General features: G+C 39.9%; 1 protein-coding gene across 1 annotated transcript; it reads right to left on the minus strand.

Annotated features, from left to right (window-relative positions):
* Positions 1 to 267: 267 nt before the first annotated feature.
* ldlrap1a (low density lipoprotein receptor adaptor protein 1a) lies at positions 268 to 17,543 on the minus strand. The gene is made up of 9 exons (XM_026156453.1): positions 17,244 to 17,543; positions 9,334 to 9,476; positions 8,722 to 8,834; positions 8,200 to 8,314; positions 5,657 to 5,729; positions 5,380 to 5,475; positions 2,637 to 2,767; positions 2,366 to 2,400; positions 268 to 774 (listed from the first exon to the last, which is right to left on the minus strand). The coding sequence occupies exons 1-9, from the start codon at positions 17,326 to 17,328 to the stop codon at positions 630 to 632; spliced, it is 936 nt and encodes a 311-aa protein (XP_026012238.1). The 5' UTR covers positions 17,329 to 17,543; the 3' UTR covers positions 268 to 629.
* Positions 17,544 to 21,244: the final 3,701 nt, after the last annotated feature.

Genomic DNA, 21,244 nt, shown 5'->3' on the forward strand with positions numbered 1-21,244 from the left:
CTGCACTGAAACAGCAAAGCTTACAGCGTGTTGTAAATGAGTCGCTGGGAGATTTCATATAAATACAAGTGCAACAAGATTATAAACATTAAACAACTGTAATTTTTTGCAACCAAAGCAGATTTCACTTAGAGAATAGCTGATTGTCCTGCTGTTATTAAGGCCCGGTGTTACTGTCTGTATATTAGTCAGAATAAATACTTACTTTATTCATAAAAAATAATTATTCAACTATAAATTAGAACTAAACACATACAAAAAAAAACACTGATTAGGGAGAAACAAGAGAAACAAGAAAACAAAGTAAACAAAGGAGAACAAGTGCTGACAGAAGAACATAAGTTAGTAGTAACGCTGTGCAGTGTAATATGGGAGGAGATGGGGTAACATTAAAGGCTGTTATTGCTTTGGTGCACAGGGGCAGCGGCCTGTGCTGTTTCCACAAAGAAAGAGGAAGAACTGCTCATGTGAAGAGTACAACAAGGTGGAGAGGGCAAACTTCATCTCTGAGCTCACAACCCTTCATTCCCTTGCAGATGTACAGTAAACTCATCTTAAATACACACTGATATCTGGTTAATTCATAGGAAGACACCACCACCCCTCCCCCTCTTAGTTGTTGACTCTGGTCAGAAGCCCAAGAAGTCATCCTCAAATGGGCTGACAGTGTTGGGAGTGTTTCCATTGGTGCCATCCCAGTCTGGTTCAATGAGCCAATCTTGGGGGGTCACCCCAATGTCCAGGACCTGGGGGTTAGTACGTGACACTGCCAGTCTGAGGGAAAGAGAAACAACCGTCAACCGTCAACAACAGCTCCCCTTTAAAAGAATGCAAGCAAGCAGAAATTCTTCTATTTTGGTGTGAACCAATCCCATGAAAAGACCAAAACCAGTAATGTACAGGTCTGTTTCTTAATACTCAAATAAAGAGCTTTTTAAAAAAAAAAATTAAAAAACAGCAGCTTTTGGTTACAAAAGACAAAATAATCCTGAACAAATCCACTAAAACATTTGGAAACAGCTCAATTCATCACTGCTTTTGGTCTCTTTAAAATGGGACCAATGAGTTCAACACAGCCCTGATTGTTGACAGAGTTGCGCTGAATATGGTCTCAACCAAGCAAAAACAAAACCTCTGCCTGGAAACTGGAATTAGATTGAACAGAGCTGGGATTAAAAGTAAACTGATATTTCCATATTGAGGCAGAAAAAGAAGGAAATTCCCTTCAACCTCCATCAGAATGAAGTGAAATAAAATAGAAGAACCAAGAAGGCATCAGCAGCTCATGTAAACAGTAAAAACTAGCCGTCATTCTGTTTCCTACTCTTATCCTCTCGACCCTCAGGGCTTAATAGCAAGCAGAGCTGTTTCGACTCCCAGCATTCAGTTTTCTGCTGATTTTAATTCACTGCAGCTCAGCCTCTCAGACTCGTTTATGTAACTACACCCTCAGTCTGCTCCGATATGTCTGAAACATCCCTTTCTCTCTGGGATAACAATGTCTGCAGAGTCTGGGTAGAGGTCAGTGGGATTACTTCACATTCACTTCATTTGAGCTGCGGGATAAACGGTGTTGATCCGTAAATGAGTTCAAGTGACCCACTGCTCCACTTTCAGACACGGGAACTGCTGGACAAAAGCCCCGCTGTGTGGAGTGGAGTCGCACCATCCCCACCGCTTCAGCCAAAACACACACTACACATCACAGAGGAGGGTTATCAGACAGACACAGTCATGTTTGTGGTGATGATGAAATGGGTTGAGATAATAACATTTTTCATTTTGACTGAAATTCAATACATCGAATCAAACACAAAATCCATCGACAACAAAGGCATCTGACAGGAAATAAAAGACGGAGGAGGTTGTGTTACCCCGAGTGACTCGCGTCTCTGACCTGTAATCTGGGTTTTCAGGTTTGGAGGTGATTGAATGAAATGGACTGATGTCAGGTTAGTAACTGGGACTACCACTCTATGTAAGGCTTGTGATAACAATTGCTCAACTTTACCTGGAAATGAACCATAGCTATCCAGAGCACAGCTGGAGACACAAACACACAGCAGATTGAGGACAATTTAAAGTTCAGCTATGAAATCATTTCTCACCAACTGTCAAACCTCTACTGAGATTATCCCTTCATTTATATTTTTATATTGTCAGAGAACGGAGGGTTTGCGGTCTGCAGTACACTGAAATCACCAGTAAGTGGCGACATAGAGCCAAGCAGTACAAGTAGGAACTACAGTACAGAGGTAGAGGCAGATTTTGTGTTTTGGGGATGTTTTATTGGGAACAGGGATCAAAGAAAATCACCTAGGATTAATTTCAGATTATTTTAAGACTTTAGAATCAAATATCTCACCTGGAGAAGGCTTCATCCAAACCATCTTCTATTTTCTGCAAGAAAAGCAATCAGTCCTTAACATTAACTCAGGGAAAAGCATGTAATATGTGTGTGGTGCTGGCACAAACAGGGGAAATTTAAAGCAAATCTTTCCAAAAGCTGGAGATCCAAACTGAGTCGGGAAAAATCCAACTCTCAAACTGAGGATGGTCAACATCGGAGTATGAAAGAAAGGGTCATTTGTAAGAGATTCACAGTCAACACAGACAAAGCGAGAGGACGGACTCACCCAGGCAGGATTGTTGTTGGACTCGGAGGTCTGTCTGTGGTTATCCAGCTGATCCTCTCCGATGTTTCCATTGGTCTCCACTGCCACATTCACACTCTTCTCCAAATCCAACAACATATCTGTAGCCACATCTAATAGAAAAGAGATGGAATGACAACTGATTGGTGTTATAATAACAGATCAGAGCAAGACACAGTGCAGCCTCCACACCAGGATGAAGTGACAAGAGGGAGCAGTTAAAAATGATGATGGGGCAGACCATCGTGCCATGTCTGTTTCTGCATCTCTGTGGCAATATAATGTTAAAGCATGCAAAGGTTTTCCATGTCCTTTTATGTCTATAGCCATGAATAAATTGGTTTCACAGTTAGTTAGATTTTAGTTGAAATTGGTTACAATAAATTGTTTCACAAACTGTGCTGCATTGAGCCATGTAATATCTGTGAAAGGCTAAATGCCAACGTCACAAACCTCCAGTTTCAAAAGCAAGGATTACATTCTCACAGGAACAGAGAGGCCAGACGTCTATTAAGCCTGTGTGTCTGCGGGAATATAACTCTTTGACCATGGGACTACAGGCGTAAAATAATTATTTTAACCAGTAAGGGCTGACGAATAAAAGCCTGAAGCACCACATACCCTCTACTGTGAAAAACAAAAAAGGCAGATGTGCCATGGAGGTTTATTTCCCAGCTGATCACGTTCTGTGAACAGTACGTAGAACTAAAGCTGAAAACTTTAGGCCACACAACATGGCTTGTGCTCACAAACTGGACCAATCACCTGTATGTGCTGCCTGAAAGTACAAACACGGGGCCAAAGCCCCTCGTAAAGTTTGTTGTGAGCATAGAGGGTGTTTCTTTAACACCCACAATGAAATTCTGTGGGGAAATTTAAGAATTTTACAAACTGGATAAAATGATGAGCACCACATGTCAGTGAGATTATAAAAAACGACCAGAGGCCTGTGCTACAAAGCAGAATTTTGTCTTATCTAGGAAACTGGGTTACCTGGACATCGCTATGGTAACTTATGCTGCAAACCTACCCTGCTCTCACATTAGAGATCAACAAGTATGAAATCACCTACTGACCAATCAAGCTTCAGAAAATAGTGGATCCCTCAGACCTCTGTGTACGAACAGTAGGAGGGTCTAAAGTTTTAATACTGCCTGAAGTCTGTTTTCCACATGAGCATCAGTAATAAATATAATAAATATAAATTACTGGAGATGGACCGATCCGATATTACGTATCCGTATCGGTCCGATACTGACGTAAATTACTGGATCGGATATCGGAGAGAAATAAAAAAAAAAAAAAAGTAATCCGATCCATTAAATATAAAAAAAGCACCTCACAAAACTTGCGACACGGCGTAACTCGGCTCATAACCGTAGCATGTCGGAGCAGTGTGATAGAGCAGCTGTGTGTATTTGAAGCCTGCTACCAAACCAGCATTTCATCTCTGAGAAGGTTATCCCAGAGATAAGTAAAGCAAGTGTGTAAGTTCATCTCTGAATGTTTGTAAAGCATTCCCGCGTTAAGCTTAACAACCAATACCTGGAGCGACTGCCTCTTCTTGCTGCTATTTCAATCATGAAACTGCTTAATGATCAGCTGATCGGCTTTTCTGTCACGACTCCGTCTCTCTTGTTTGTTTATTGCCCACTTCGCGCCAGAAAGAGGAAACCAGCGGCTGAACAACAGCAGCACGTTTAAGCTTGATAAGCTGTTGTTAGAATTTATTTAATATTACTTTCTACACCAGGATCTTTTTCTACGCAGCTGACGGCTGGTAACTGTCCAGGGGCGGATCTAGCAAAGTTTAGCCAGGGGGGCCGATAGGGCATGAACAGGGAAGAGGGGGCACAAAGACATACTTTTCTTTCTTATTCTCATTTAAAATGTCTAGCTTTTAATCAATAATTATCTGAATCTTACACCCAAAGTCCATTACTGTATATAATAACTGTTAAGTCTAATATACCCTAGTAAGCTATATTACTTTTTCCTTTGGGAAGATACCATCTGTGCAGTCTGCAGTTCTGTTGAAGGAAGATGTTGAATCTATTTAATTATTTTTCAAAAATAATTTCTTTCTGTGCATTTTTTTTTTCACACTGCATCAAATTAAAGTTGATTACGTCGATTAAGCATCATGAGGTGGAGGTTGGGGGGTGGTTCCCTATTTTTTTTTTTTGCTGGGAGTTTGCAACCCTATTAGTTAGGTTGCTTAAGATTTCTGCTAAGTACTCTTTAAAATACCAGAATAGGGAGGATGGAGCAGGTTTAAGTTTATTAGATTGATCAGTATTACTGAACTATGAAATATTTTGGGTGCAGTGTATTTTTTTTTTTTTTTTTTTTACATACAGGTATAACAGAATAGCTTTAGTGTTGTTGTTTATTTAAACTTGAGTATGAACTTATACAAAATGCAGCAAGATATTTAAAAAACTGTTTTATTGATTAAAAAACACTATATCGGATTCATATCGGTATCGGCACATATCCAAATTTATGATATCGGTATCGGACATAAAAAAGTGGTATCGTCCCATTTCTATAAATTACTAGATGAAATTTTATGCTTTCATTTTGCAACCAAAAAAGATAAAGAAAACAACTTTGCCAAGTTCCTTTTTTGGTTTTTGACACCATTTGTGAATGACTACATAACACAAATGACCTCATGTGGCTACAGCTCCTTTATGCTTTGCATCTTGTTTTTTTTTTTTACCTGTCCCTTTCAAACTCCCAAAGCTGTTCGATCTCTCTGAATGAGAACTGCTGCTAGCCTCTCCAGCGGACCCAGACTTTGCTCTCTTCCCTTTCTCTAAAAATCAGATAAGAGGAAACAACACAAGCAGGTCAGGACCTGTTTACAGCACATATCAACATATTTGGTGAAACAAGGACAAACACAGACAGTCTCTTGATAAAAACAACCCCTCCACAGACGGTGCCTATACGCGTGTCATTTCCAGGACTTGAATGGAGAAGTGTGCGATGCCTACCTTCTTTGGACACCTGCCAGAGCTCGAAAGCTACTGTGAAGGCCTGGGCTACTGTTAGCGCCACAGCCTGAGCCTGGAGGACAGGAGAAAAAGACACAAACAGAGGATGAAAAACAGAGCACTAACTTAAAGAAGTCTGCTTCTCTGACTGCTGTTGACCGTCCAAGAAAACTTTGCATGACCATCAAGATAGAACATGTAGTTTACAACACTAAATGCTTTATCTCAGGTAACAAAGTTATATTTATAACATGGACAGCTGTAAAAATGGTTATAAAATGTTGCCATTCAACAGTAATGCTTTATATTTATATGACTGAAAGATGTGAGTACAAAAAAGGATAGCTCTTGATCTCTGTCCACAGTCCGTCGTCACTGTCACATAAAAGAAAAAAGGTCACTTTGGGGCTTTAAGTCAAATAATTAATTATTATTTGATTGAATTGCAGACTTTCAGCTTAAATTCAAGGGGTTTAACTGCATGACAATCAACTGTCCAATTACTTTTAAGCCTCTGGAAATGGGGGACTGAATAAAAATGGCTGCAACTGCTGAGCCGTTAATGGAAACTTTTATTAAACCCCTGAAAAGGTGACAGTCTGCACTTCAATCTCACTTTACTTCAATCATATTTTGATTATTTCTTTTAAAAATCAAACAATGTATAGAGGAAAAACTACAAAAATGTGTCTTTGTTCAGCACATTATTAACCTCATAAGCTCGCTTTCACTTTAATTTCCCTGCTTTAGTTGGTTTTTTAAAGTGGTCCTCATATACTTCTCTTTATTATTATCTTTTTTAGTTTAAGACCAGCAGTTTTTTTCCAACTTTATGTCATTGTCATGTCATTTTTTTAAAAAAGGTATTATTTTGAACTATGAGTCTTGAAGCACTCCTCTCATTGAGTAGAGGACACAGAGAGGTCATCCCAAATCTCTTCAGAACCCCACTGGTAGATAGAGGAGCACATATTAAGGAAGCAGAGTATTCTCATGTTATCCTGGGAGAAAAAAAAGAGCGGAGTGAGGAAGCAAGTAAGATGAGAGGAAAAGTGCCCTTCTGTTTTCAACACCAAGGAAAAGACAGGAAGACGACAGGAGCTTAACTTCTAGGATTTCCTCTTCGGGATGAAGAGGAAGAGCTATGGTGACAGCAAGACACTCGAGAGAGCCAGTTACAGGACGAATGACGGCTGAATGTGGGTCATTACATCATCAGGAAGGTAATGATCCCCCACAGCCACAGAGGAAGATATGCTAAATATTTGAGTTATTGAGAAACTTTGAATTTAAACTGAAAAGTTAAAAAGTTTGGACACACCTTCTCATTTAATGTTTTTTCTTAATTTTTACTACTTTCTCCATTTTAGATGCAAACTGAAGACATCAAATATATGAAGCCACATATATGGTATCATGTAGCAAAGAAAAAAAATATATAAATAACTTTAAACATGTCTTTTATTTTAGAGTCCTCGAAGCAGCCACCCTTCGCTTTGTTGACGGTGCAAACATTTGGCCTTCATGATGTAGTCACCTGAAATGGTTTTCACCTCACAGGTGTGCCATGTCAGGGTTCATTTGTGGAATTTCTTGCCTTCTTTATGGGGTTGGGAACCAATCAGCTAGAGAAGTGAAAGTCCATCATTACTTTAAGCACTGAAGGTCAGTCAGCCTGGAATATTGCTAAAACTTTCAATGTGTGCAGTCGCAAAAATCATCAACCAAGCACGACAATGAAACTAGTTCACATGATGACCGCCCAGCCCAGAATAAATTTATCTGAGTCACCAGCCTCAGAAATCACAAGTTAACAGCCACTCAGATTAGGGCCCAGATAAATGCCACACAAAGATCCAGCAGCAGACACATCTCTACATCAACTGCTCAGAGAAGACTGCACAAATCAGGCCTTTGTGTTCAAATAGCTACTAAGAAACCACGACTAAGGAAAAGCAACAAGCAGAGGAGATTTGTTTGGTCCAAGAAACACAAGGAGTGGACATTAGACCAGTGGAAATCTGTGCTTTTGTCTGATGAGTCCAAATTTGAGATCTTTGGTTCCACCTGCAGTGTCTTTGTGCAAAGCAGAAAAGGTGAATGGATGATCTCTACATGAAAGGTTCCCACCATGAAACATGGAGGAGGAGGTGTGATGGTGTGGGGGTGCTTTGCTGCTGACAGTGTTGTGGGATTTATTCAAAATTGAAGGCACACTGAAGCAGCATGGCTACCACAGCATCCATGCCATCCCATCCAGTTTGCGCTGAGTTGGACCACCACTTATCTTTCAACAGGACAATGACCCCAAACACACCTCCAGGCTGAGTAAGGTCTATTTAACCAAGAAGGAGAGTGATGGAGTGCTGCACCAGATGGCCTCCACGGTCACCTGACCTAAACCCAGTTGAGATGGTTTGGGATGAGATGGAGCGCAGAGTGATGGCAAAGGGGCCAACAAGTGCTCAGCATCTCTGGCAAATCCTTCAAGACTGTTGGAAAACCATTTCAGATGACTGGTAGTGTACGTGCTCTAAACTCACCACTTTCCTCTTTGAGCAGAGGTAGGCGTTGCACTCCAGGGTTCCATTCAGGGTGTTTTGTGCGATATAAGCAAAGACTTTATCGTGTAGTTTATCCACCGTGCAGTAGGATATCCTGCAGACCAGAGACAACAGGTTAGACAAACAGCGTACAGAGATCCAACGCTTTTTTTTTTGACAGCACAAATACGCTCAAACTTTCCAGAAGCAAGAATGAGATTTACACAGAAAGACTAAAGAAAAAAAAAAACAGTTGAAGACGGATTGACCTGCCGTGTTAGTATGTTTTTGTCAAAGATTAATACAATGTTGATTTTTTTAAAAATGAGTAAACACTGGCAACCCCTCAGCCTCCTAGTACACACCCCTATACTGGACCTTTAGGTCACGGTACCGACACTGGAACCCGTCTGAGACTTTCATATGTGACTTTTTGGTTTCAATGACACCCACCAAGGAGAATCTATTTCAAATTACTTAAGTGATGAAATAAAATTACAAAACCAGTCATTCTACACATACCTGTATATGGACACGTTTTCCAGGAGTTTATTTGTTGAGCTGTCATGTAGGACAATTCCCTGAGGAGAAACCTTAAGAGTGACCTTCTGAGGTTTCTTCCCACTGGCTTTAGCCTGTCATGGGGAAAATAACGCAGCGGAAACTGATGATTGTTTTATGACCGAAATGCAAAACGTCCGCACACTGCTTACATACTACTCAGCTCTTCTACAATGTCTATTTCCGGTGGTACGCTAGAGACAACATTGTACATTATTAATCACCAGACACTTTCAAAAAACCCTACATTTACTATTTATCAGGATTTAGTGCGAGGATGTATGGAAACAGGCACAGTAAGATACAGAGAGCAGCTTTAAACTAAATTTGATCCAGAGTTTATAAACATGCAGACGGTGGTGAGGACATGATGAAAGCCTTAATGTCAGTATGTTTGTGAAATTTAAGAGAGCTTAACAATTTTAAGAAAAAAATAATGATAATAATTAAAGTGGTAGTCTTAAAAGCCACTGGATTGTTTTTCTTACACTGCTGTTGTTGATTTTGGCAGGAAATCAAAGCAGAGCAGTCAAAAGTGGAGATAAAGTAAACTGTGAATGAGCGATCTCTGACCGTGGCAACAATCCTCTTTACAGCAGCTGCTGACAGCTCCTCTCCTTTGGGTTGGTCCACCAGTGTCATGCCAAGATGTCGAAGATTAAAGGTCATGCCCTCTAAGATTGTCTCCCGCGTGTCTGTCCAGTTCTCTGGGAGCTCTGCGGAGAAGAGCGGGAGCGGCCGATACTCTGATCAACTGTAACGACGTTCTTGTCAAACATCAAGCGTTGCAAACATCAAATATTTATCTGCTTTTTCCCAGGGTTCATGTTCCAAAATAAATAAGGCTCGTGCAACATTCAAAGACTTTGAGAAAAACACAAATCAGAAGAAATGTAAACAGTCTGTGTTGAACTTAGAGTTGGCTCACTTCATGTGCTCCCTCGCTGAAGAGGAAAGGCAAAACAGGGTATCTAGGTCAGAGGTGCTGAGGCGTAAAGTAAATATTTCATCTTCCAAATAGCTTATAGGGCTCGACAATAAAAAACATGAAGAGTTTGGAGCAAGTTGTACATGCACTGTGACACGCTGTGATAAGAGGAAAGCGTGGTAACATCAGCGATCTCTCCAACAGCATGAATCATGTGTCGTTCTCAAAGTGCATTACTGTCTCCATTTTTAAAATTTCCCTGAAAAAGACTGTTTAAAGTGTAACTACTGAAGGAACAGCTTCTACCTCTGTGTGATTTCTTATCAGGTTTTGTGTGGCGCTGGCCGACCCTGAACCTGTAATACTGTTTGCACTTTCATCAGAGAAAAAAAAAAAAAAGGGGGGGGGGGGGGGAAGGAAGGGGGAAAAAACTCAATCCACCATTATTACCTAGAATTTCACCCTCCTAACCTTTCCCTCCTCTGGGATGTAGTACATACCACACAGTCATGCTGGTACATATTCACACACATACATTTTGAATGCAGACTACACAAACTGGACCAAGAGATCTTAAGATCTTAAAGTCTTAGAAGGAAACTCAATGTGATTTTCCGTCACATGTACACTGTTATAAAAACAGGTGTTCATATTAACACAGCCAAAGCACGTGTGAAAGCGTCAGATATCATCATCATCATCGTTATCATCAGGCCGTTATTTATAGTAACAATATCGGCTACAAAATTATCAAACAAAGCGTTTAAGTACAGGGACTGCAGAGCATCATTAGCTGGAGTTTATGTTAACAGTGCCAAGAGATCCAAAGTTGGGAAAGCAGAATCACGCCTGAGACAAAAGGCACTGGTGGGCACCATGGTGATAAGTAGAGTGAATTTGGGTTAACTAGTTCCCACTTCAGACCCACGTCAACAAAGCAAAACTCAAGGAGGAACACCACAGACTCTAGGAAGACATCCTAGCAGGTGTAGAGGAAGAGGAAATTGGCAGAACACTGGGGCTCTGGCAACGAGGAGCATGAACAAGATGGGAGGTATCCTGCAGTACAGGATCACCTGGGGAAACATCATGCATGCAGACTTAAAGTGGGTCCTGTTCCTGGTGCAGGCAGTGCATGAAGTTTGGTGAAAGAGTGAGACACCCTCCTGCACCCTTTGCTCTGGAAGAGGCTCTTTGGAACATCTTCTCAGCAGCTGCCCAAAGGCTCTGGGGGATAGCAATACCAAGGTGCTGAAGGCAGAGGCAGGTAGCCTCAGTCATCAATACCAGCAAACACCATCAAGTCAAGTCGATTTGTGTAAGCAACTAAAGCTGTCAGGGCACGCTGTCAAAATATCACTTAATCATCACCTCTGAGGCCTCAAAACAGCTGGAACACAGGCTAGAGGACGTTCCAAGAGCAGACAGAAGACACTGTTTGTTTATTTATTTATTTTACCTTGTGCTTTTGTTTTCTTATTTTTCTTCGTATTTATTGTTCTTTAATGTATTTTATTCTATTGTTAAGTGAAAGTTTGAAAGGCGCTTTCAAATAAAAATTGATTATTATTACTTTTCAGCATGCCTACTCTGTAACGTTCCTGACGCAATTGGTTGTTATAAGAGTGGCCAAGAGGAGGCCTATTCAATCTATGTGTAAAGCAGCTGATCATATGAAGAACGCTCCCAATCTTTTACGTCACACAGAGCTAAGTGTAGAAAGAAAAACTGAGCTTGTACAAACGCTGACCCTATTTAACATGAGCGTCCATCACTGTCAGAAAACAATAATATACAAAAGCATAATAGGCCACCTGGAAATAGCTGAAAACAAATTTAATTTTCATAACAAATAAGTTCAGCTTCTCTTTTGGTAAACATTTCATGTTTCGCTCATTTTATGAGAGAAGTGGAATCAGAGAGTCTTTGAAACCTATGTTGAAATGTAACCAGGTCAAAAAGTCTACAACACACTGATTACTGAGAAAATCCTTTCTCAGTATCCACGACTGCCTCCTATAAATGTGTTACATTAAGTAATAAATTATAGTGAGTGGAAAACGTAACAAATGTAATGCTAGTAACTGCAGATATTAATGTTTTCCATTTTAGACATCAAAACATTTAATTTACACAAAGAAGAAATGGATCCTTTTAGTGGTTCACTGACGCAGGTTTCAGTGCATGTTTTCCACTGACAGTGTTGGAGAGCTAATATTGAGCTTGTAATAAAGAACCTGTTCTGGTTTTCAGTTTGTTTCACCAGCAGCAGAGACTGTACCAGGCACCAATCAGCCCAAGAATGCAGAAGGCTTTGACGATAAAAGGTCAGCAACCGTTATACGTCAAAGGAAACAGCTGTGTGCACGAGTCAACTGAGAACAAGAAAAACCAGGTGACCTGCTACTAACATCACACCCGTATGTGGCAAATAATCACTTACTGGTTTCTCACTGTAGTATTGGGGGAAGAGTCTTGGTATAATGTGAGAAAGATAAGAAAAAGAGGAGAAAAAATTGGAAGACAAAGCCTCAGTTTTCAGCTCTATAGATATCCATTACATCCAACACTGATGGATGAGTAGCCATTTAATTTGTCAGAGTGCAAAATAACTCTTAGTTGCAAACTGTGACAACAATGGTGCTGATCCAGAAAGGTCCAACTGACAGGAAATTTGCATCCTGGCTGATTTGTGTGTCTACAACAAACACTGGATCACTGGGGAAACCACCAACTGTGGTCCTACAACTCTGGACTCCTCCAGTGCCAAATTATCTTTTTCTCAGCCTCTGCTGCCTTTTCACTTTCCTCCCTCCTTCACTGATCTACGCCTGCACGCCTCTCAAATTATTATGCACAGAGTCCCAAATTCACCAGAGTTTATGTTTGGGATTCTAATAATGTGGGGAAAACGTAAACACATTAGTGAGAGTGTGTCAATTTGGAAGTCTCTGCAGATGCAAAGTCGAGTAAATTAGGGGCAGAATGCATCTGAAATGTTTATCAGTGAAAGACCTGATGTGCCAAGCAAGGTCTTTAAACCTAGACAAAATAAGGTGAGATAAATTTTTAGTCCTACTGCATTCTCATCGCTTTCAGAAAAGCAATGCTTCTTCATGGTTAAGGGGGGGGGGGGGGGAAGCCCACTACACATTGAGGACACACCCCTCCTAATGAGTTTGTTCAGCTTCCTGTCTGTTACATTGGCCAGTTCCTAAACCAGTTACACACATTTGGCTCAAATAGTCACACACTGTTTCTCCCATAATAGGGCAGCTATGGAGAAGCATGTTCATTTGATTTTATTTTGAGAGGATCACATTGTAAAATCAGAAGGAGACGCTTCCTGTATACAACAGCAGCAGTCTGCTCTTCATACAGCAGCTAAGTGGTCACAAGCAGGATTATGATAACATATATAAATACATATTTGCTTTCCACTGTTATGATAGGTTGTACACATTTGTGTTTTATTGTGAAACTTTTTATGATTTTTACCTATGAAAAGTGCGACATATTTCTTTTAATTTAAGTACTTATATTATACAGAGAGTTTCAATCCTGAGGGTGCTGTGGAGTAGAAGTGGTGCTTGTGTATAAACTCACAGTGAAGGACAACCTTCTGATTGGTGGGCTACGCTCACATTAACAAACAGGGTTGCCTGTTGAGTGTATGAAGCAGACTTAGCCACATAGCAAGGCTTTCTTTGCATTAGCTTTGCTCAACAAAACCTAAACCCTCTATGAGAGGTAACAGGCATCACAGCGGTGGCTATCAACCTTCTCTGTGGTTCGTTAAACTTTTTTCGACAAAATGGACCAATCGGGTTCTGTCCACTTCAGTCAAGTGGAACATGAATAAAATAAAATAAAAAATTAAAAGTCAGCTACTGCCTGTAAAGCTGTCATATGTTAAACCTGACTTTAAACAAGATTCTGAAAAACTGCATTCAGGTGAGATACTGTCCCAAGAAGATGTCACTTCAAACAGAAGTGTTTGACTGGCTCAACATCCATTGTTGCTTATATCTCAAACACAGTTCTGCAGTGGTCAGGTTGGCAGACTGTCATCACGAAAATTCATACATGGGAAAATATGCAATACCATTTTGAAATAAATGGGGAAAACTGTGATAAATTGATGAGACATATTTTTTTAATTTAAATTTTACATTAAAAAAGTAGTATAATACAAAAAACATCATCGAAGAGAGCATTTTTAAATTGTCTAACTATTGCAAAATAATACAGTATCATTACTTTTAGGTAAATGTGTATGACAAATATTTTAAGATTGTCAGGTAGCTTAAAAAAACAACAACAACAAAACAACAACATTACTTTCAGGCTGTAGTGTTGTGCTTCTACTGACGTTCCCATATGTTCGTTGCAGGTCAAATAGAGTGGTACAGTAGGTTGCTACTGTTTTCCATCTAGTTGATGACAGACTTTTTTCAGCTTCATTTTGAGACTTTAAGAGAAACCTAACTCTTTTTACAGACCATTAAATTGTTTATCCTGTTAAAATAACACAGTCTAGTAACATTAGTCACAGGCAGGACTGATGACGCTGGCTGTGCAGCTCTAGCATTAATGTTACTGTTTTATTACTAGCCATAGCCGCTAGCCACTACCTTAATGATAACAACATAACAGTTAAACAGCTAACGGGTAAAGTTTAGCCATTAAATATATCATAGTAGAATAAAATATAATAAAATTTAAATAATTACATAAATGTGGTGCAGAACCTGCCATAGAAGTTTGGGATTTCATGGAAGACAGACAGTAACATTGTAAAGGAAAAAGGAGCCATGGATTTTTAAATGCAAACATCACCGCTAAAAGAAATGCAACACAACTGATCAGCGCCGTTGCATTCACATCAAATGCCACATGCTGAATCTCCAACTTCAGCCTCATGGCGTTCCGGATGATTTTAATACAAGTCATATTTATTCATCAAAAAGTCCATTACAGCCAGTTTAGAGCAACCACAGAAATACAGCTGCAGAGAAAACTAGTCAGAGCTAAAGAGTGGCACCTGTTGGAGAGGATCCTGGAAAAAGGGGTCTTCAACACAAACAAATAAACTTTGGGGGTCCCCTTAACACTGTTGGCATAGGCCGTCTAAGCCAGGGCAAAAGAACAGAGAAGATGAAGTCTTAGCTAGATAAGATGAATGTATTTCTCCCAACACAAACTTATGGTGAGAAAACAGAACATGCAAAGAGGCATACAAGTGACGTGACATAGGTGGATCACAACTTTTCTATACACGGTTCATCTAAATGAATCATCCGATTACAAAAAGCTTTTTTTTTTTTTTAAAGTAATGGTCACAGAAACCTAAAATTTTAAAATACATGGCTGAATATAAAGTTTTACATACGACACTTACAATGTTCGGCAAGCACTTAAGGTGCGTCCCCCGGATGCATGGCACATGTCCAGATGATAGTCAAGCTGTCTGGAGTCACTGCAGCCACTGCTGTTGTTACTCTACCTACTGGCATCCATGGGAAACTCACGAATCCGCTCTTTCTAACAGCATGCCTTTCAATCGGCACTCTGAAATCTGATCATTCTTTTTGATACACCCTGTACTAAAGGCAAGCGAGTACCAATGACAGAGAAGGTTACTGGTGATTGACATATGACAGGTTAACAAATATAATAGAGTACCTAAAAACAAAAATCAACAGCGAGAACGCAATGCATGCTGAGTTAATCAATTCCTCTATTGACACCCTTTTAGCCTATAGAATAATAATAAAAAAAAACAAAAACAAAAAAAACATCACGGCAGCAGCTGAACTACCAGTATCCTAAAACCAACTGGTGAAGTCACAGTAACTATGACCATCTTTTTATGTACAGTTTGTAATACAGTCTCATTAATGGAAATGATGCCTGGGTCCTCAGGTGCTCGAGCCCTGTACTGCATTCACCTGACCCAAAGTAATCCCTACCCCGAGTACATGGAAATGTAGGACGATTCTGATGAAGGCAACGTCAGACCTAAAAATCCAGCATGAATGATATGGGTCAGTGCTGGTGAAGAATGCGTGCCCTGCAGCCAGGTAATCTATGACCAAACTTCAATACTCTACTTCTACGACAAGTGGGTCAGTAGCCACATTTACAGGAAGCCATTAATTCCACGAACAATCAGAATAGCCCACTTCCAGTCGGAACGGCTGCCACAGACATACAAACAACTCAGGCAGAAGAAACTCGCACTGTGGAAAGTGTCTGCCAGATGTAATACAGCCAGATATCACCTCTCCACTGACAGCTGGGAAGATGTAAGATTAACATCTCAGCCTCATCCATTAACGCAGTAATGTGCAGGCATAATATGGAAGTGTCCATCTCTAATTTCTGCGGCGTTGCCTTTTCCCTGGTGAGCAACTAAGGTTACACACAACAATGCAGTGTGTTTATGTTATCCACCCTGTCACTCTCTAATGTCTCTGCAGATGTGACAGTAGCCTTTCTGGAATTTAAAAAGAAAAAAGGAAAACAAAAGAGCAGCAGTATGACTTGAAGCCAACAGGGGCAGTGCACAGACTTGCCCCGCAGCATTCCTGGCTTGTCCTCTTGGTTACAGGCTGTGGACTTTTCATGCTTTGGAAGCCACACGGTCATTCCCCCCACCCCACAACTTCACAGGCAGGATCAAGTGAGATTTAGCTTACAAAGTGGCCCTTGAGTCCTACAATGGGTGCCAATTCCTTCTTAAAGGAGCTTTATGTTAATGCTGCTGCATGTGACTGCTCCTGCCCTGGCAAAGTGCTCTTCAGCAACATACAATGGGGGAAATATAAATATAATAAGATCTCGTGCTGACGATGACCTCTGAACTTCCTCTGGCAGGGTTGGCGGAAAGAGGGAGGTGGGATTATCAAGAAATCCAAAAATACCTTTTTAGTTAGCGAAACACAAAGCAAAAGAAGTAGTTGGTGTAATTCCCACCTGAGTAAAAGACCGTGAGAAACACACAAAAATCAGTCTTGAAACACGTGAATAATCCACGAGAAATGGCACAAATTAGAAATAAAACTTCTAATTAGTTTTGTTGTTGTGGTTCATTTTAAAATAACTTGAATTCCCGGAAAATTCCTGCACCATGATAAACCGCATTGCAAACAGTTATTCATCCTCCGCAGGAAGAAACCGCTGTATGTTTCCCCAGAACAGAAACACTAAGCGGGAGAAACTATTTACCTTTACCCTCCTTTGACAAACTAAAAGAGACGTAAAAAAAGAGATGTCAAACTCCGTCTTTACCACCCGCTGTGACAGCCGACAGCACAATACGTCGTTTGTGAAACAGAAACCAAAGTTTGGTCAAGTTAACCTATAAATGTCTTAATTAATCACTATTTGTCACAGAAAAAAAAGGTAAATTGGGTACAGGCAAAGTAAACTGCGGCTAGGCGGAATTTTAAATTTGTTGCTAACGGTAAAAAAAAAAAAGAAGGTATTACCTTTTATTTTTTATGTTTTTTTTTTTTATTTTCCTTTAGCTAATTTAACGAGTATTTCTTACTTCTGTGTTTGCTGGCAGTCCACGACTGTTTCGCCATACTTGGGCTCCGGATAATAGCTCTTCCAGCAGACTTGAGGGCATCCATGTCGGTGTGTTGAAGTGCAGAGAGTCGGTGAAGTTCCCCGAAGTGTTCCAGGAGAAATGTTGACCGGACTGCTGATGGGGAGAGAGGATGGACCTGTGGTGCCTTCCAGTGCACTCAGAAATCCCGGTGTTGTGTCAAAAAGTCATCGCCTGCCAAAAACTTTCCGTGTGTTTCTTATATGTAATATTTTTCCTACAAAGGGGGTTATATATAAAATTAAAATTACCTGTTTTTCAAGTATCTTCATAACTCTGTGTTATTGTACTTACATTATAACCAATCCGGTCCCTTTTGTGCACTTAAAATATGTTTACACAACTATTGTTATATTTGTTGCAATTTCTGCTGTCCTCTTAGGCCAAAAGATATTTTTAATGTCAACGAGGTATTTTTTTTAAACTGGATAAGTCCGGCTTCTACCTTGTTACAGGAATGTTGATTGTGGCTCAAGATGACTTGATATCATTTCACAGGTTTCACATATTATAGACACAAAAACTTATATATAGAAATTTAAATACGAGCAATCATTTTTTGCACAACACTGACTTTACTACAGAGGAGTGGTGCTGCATTTGAGTTACATGGGACATTACGTGGTATCTGAAAGGATGCTAAATAAATAATTTAAAAAAGAAGAGACGATTCATATGGAAGAGCCACATAAATATGACCAAATCAGAACCTCAACTATAGCTTTCAGGACACAATTTTAAAGAATGCTCTTACAGTATAAACCCAGAATTGGCAGACTGCCCGTATAACAACTTGGTTAGCAAAATGCATTTATAAACTATACAGGCACAATAGACAGGCATGTCTGCTAATCAGTGCTAAATAACAGACAAGTAAATCTCTAGAATTTCATTCACTAAAACTGAAGCAATTACAGATTTCATTCTTGACATATCTTAAGATGATGATAAGAAGAAGTAGTTTCTGGGGTTTTTTTTCTTTCCTATTTCTGTTTTCGTTGTTCCTATTTCCGCTGTGTTTTGTGTGCTTTTTCAGCGTTTTGCTTATTGCTGGTGTTTTCTTAAGTTGCAGTCCGTTTGGCCTCTCAGGGCCACCATAAGAAGTGTAACCTTAACATCGTCTGTTTTCTCTGCAGGATAAAGAAATGTTGCTCTAGTAATGAAATCTCTCAGCACAACTCTTAAAAATATATATGCACTTATAAATTGATTGTATACATTGTATTGTGTGCAATGGATACAGAGCGCATTTCCTTTGTATCCATTATTATTTCCATCCATCCATCCATTCGCTTCCGCTTATCCTTTTCAGGGTCGCGGGGGGCGCTGGAGCCTATCCCAGCTGTCATAGGGCGAAAGGCGGGGTACACCCTGGACAGGTCGCCAGTCTGTCGCAGGGCTAACACACAGGGACAGACAACCATTCACACTCACATTCACACCTAGTGACAATTTGGATTAATCAATTAACCTATCCCCACAAGCTGCATGTCTTTGGACGATTATTATTTCCATTTATTAAAAAAAACAAAACTCAAAACAAATCTATGTAGTAGATGGTGGAGAAAAGGAACATTTCCATCATTAATTAAAAAAAAAATTACCTAATTACTTTGGAGTACCATGAATAACCTCCTTCGCATTTTCCAAAGCTGTGCAGCAGGGCTGAATTGGAGTCTTTGCCTAATTCTGGGCCTTATGTTTGACCCCCCTGGTCTACCTTATGAGTGAATGAAGCTTATATCAGGTTACATGGGAGGGGGGGGGGAGACAAAAACAAACAAACCAAAAAAAAAAAAAAACAGAGTAGGCATTTACAAATAGCACCTGAAATCACCATTGAATTATAGGGCATGTGTTTTTTGTCTAAGTTCAGACATAACAACATGAACAAAACAAATAAACCCAGATTAAAGGTTTGGGAGGTGTCAGCAAGCTCAAGCTACTGCTTTAAATGAGTGTGAATAGAAAACAGCACATACAAATTACAAGTCTCACAAGTTTCGATATTTTCCTTGAGAATATTGACTGGTACGTTTTCTTGTTTACTCTGCAAATTCTGCAGATCACACTGTCCCCATGTTGTGATAAGTTTTATGTAAAAGGCCTGTGAAAGTCCACACACAGAACATGACACGTACACAGACTCAACAGCTTTGCGTTGCCACCAGCAAGACTTTCTTTAATAGTGATGACCAAAGTGAAAAGTGTGACACAGCCACCATCACTTTGAGTAAAGAAAACAAAAACATGGTGGAGCAATAAAAAGATAAAACAAAGCACTTTTTAAAACCTTCTCTTCCTTCTACACAAACTTGTAAAAGCAACTTGAGAACTGAATTCACAACGCCAGAGCGATCCACAAACAATACTTTTTTTTTTTTTCTTTCTTTTTTTTTTTTTCCCCCCCAGGTAGGCAACATGACATCACAACATGGTCAAATGGTTCAGGGGTAACCTCTTCCCAACACGACACATTCACACAATCCTTCCTGGTTAGAAAACACTGGAAACCAACTGATCGTGATGGGAAATATCAAAGAAGTGTCACTCAATTTAAAAAAGAAGGGAAAAAAAAAAGGCTGTCACAAATAAATAAATGTGCGAATAACACGAGCAGTCCGACTGACCATCTGCTTCTGCTGCTTCATCATGATCGGCCCAGAACCTTTTGTAAACACAACACTATCCGAATATGTTCTACTGACAAAAAAACAAAACAAAACCGAAAAACAAAACAAAACAAAAACATAACAGCACTCTTTTTTTTTTTCCTGCAAACATTATGCTAGCTACATCAATCAAAGTATGGATGGAAACAGAATGGCAACACTTGGCACTTAAGAACCCAAACGAAAGAAAGAAAACATTCCTCGATAAGTCAATGTACATCGCTGTAAACAACAAAATGCCGGCAAGAGGGCAAGACAATCAGTTTGGTTTGGTGTTTGGCATACCAAGACTGTGTCACCGTGAAACAATGCGTACAATGTACCAGAGTTAGGCTTTCCCTTTAAATTCGCAGCTGGTCAATTAGCTGCGATATGACACGTAATCGGTTTAGCTTTTGAATACTGATGAACGCGTGTGAGTGGATGAACAGGATAAAGAGAGAGAAAACAGGTTTGAAGCGTTTAAATCCCAGGATTGCAAAGTATGTATTTTCTGCATTTTTTTTTAAAAAGAGAAACTGCAAGGCACTGTGAGATCCCCAAATAAAGGTAACGGGAGGGGCGGGGTGGTTACCTCGACATCATTAAATCCAGCGAATGATATGGCCTTAACCGGTTCTAATTTGGTCCAGAAGGGAGAAGAAGAAGAGAGGTGTCTGCAGCAAACAACTGAATGTTGATGGAACATTTTTCTTTTTTTCGGCAGTGCCACGTCCAATCAAGGAGTAGTAGTCTACATCTGCTTCATCCACTTACTGATAATCCTGGAGAAACCGCTATTCCAGCATTGAGAGACTAAAAGTGTATCCGGGAAACACAGCAAATGATCATCTGTTCAGTATCACTAAATCAGAAGAAATGTACATCGGCGTGACTGAACTGAAATATTACAAAAAACCCGAAACAAACAATCACTGATTTATGTTAATGCTGATATCAAAACATGAACAGTATTACATTCATGTATCTCTCACAGGGCTTTACTTTACAGGTGAGCTTCGAATTCACATCTGCACTGAAAGTATGCCTTCTGTCATCTACAAACCATCATGGAAAGAAAAAAAAGAAGCTAATTCTTCTTAAACTAAAAGCCTGTCTGTCAGTTTAATCCAGACGACAAAGAGAGAGAGAGAAAGAAATATATGCCTGTGAGGGAGGTTCATGCTTTACACTAAAAGAAGACTGACACGAAGCGATGCATGATGGCTCTTCAGTACATTTGGCCAAACAATGTTTGTTCCTTTCTCCAACCTTCAAACAGATCGCGCT

Source organism: Astatotilapia calliptera, chromosome 22 (genome assembly GCF_900246225.1).
Source record: "Astatotilapia calliptera chromosome 22, fAstCal1.2, whole genome shotgun sequence".
NCBI classification, from domain to species: Eukaryota; Metazoa; Chordata; class Actinopteri; order Cichliformes; family Cichlidae; genus Astatotilapia; species Astatotilapia calliptera.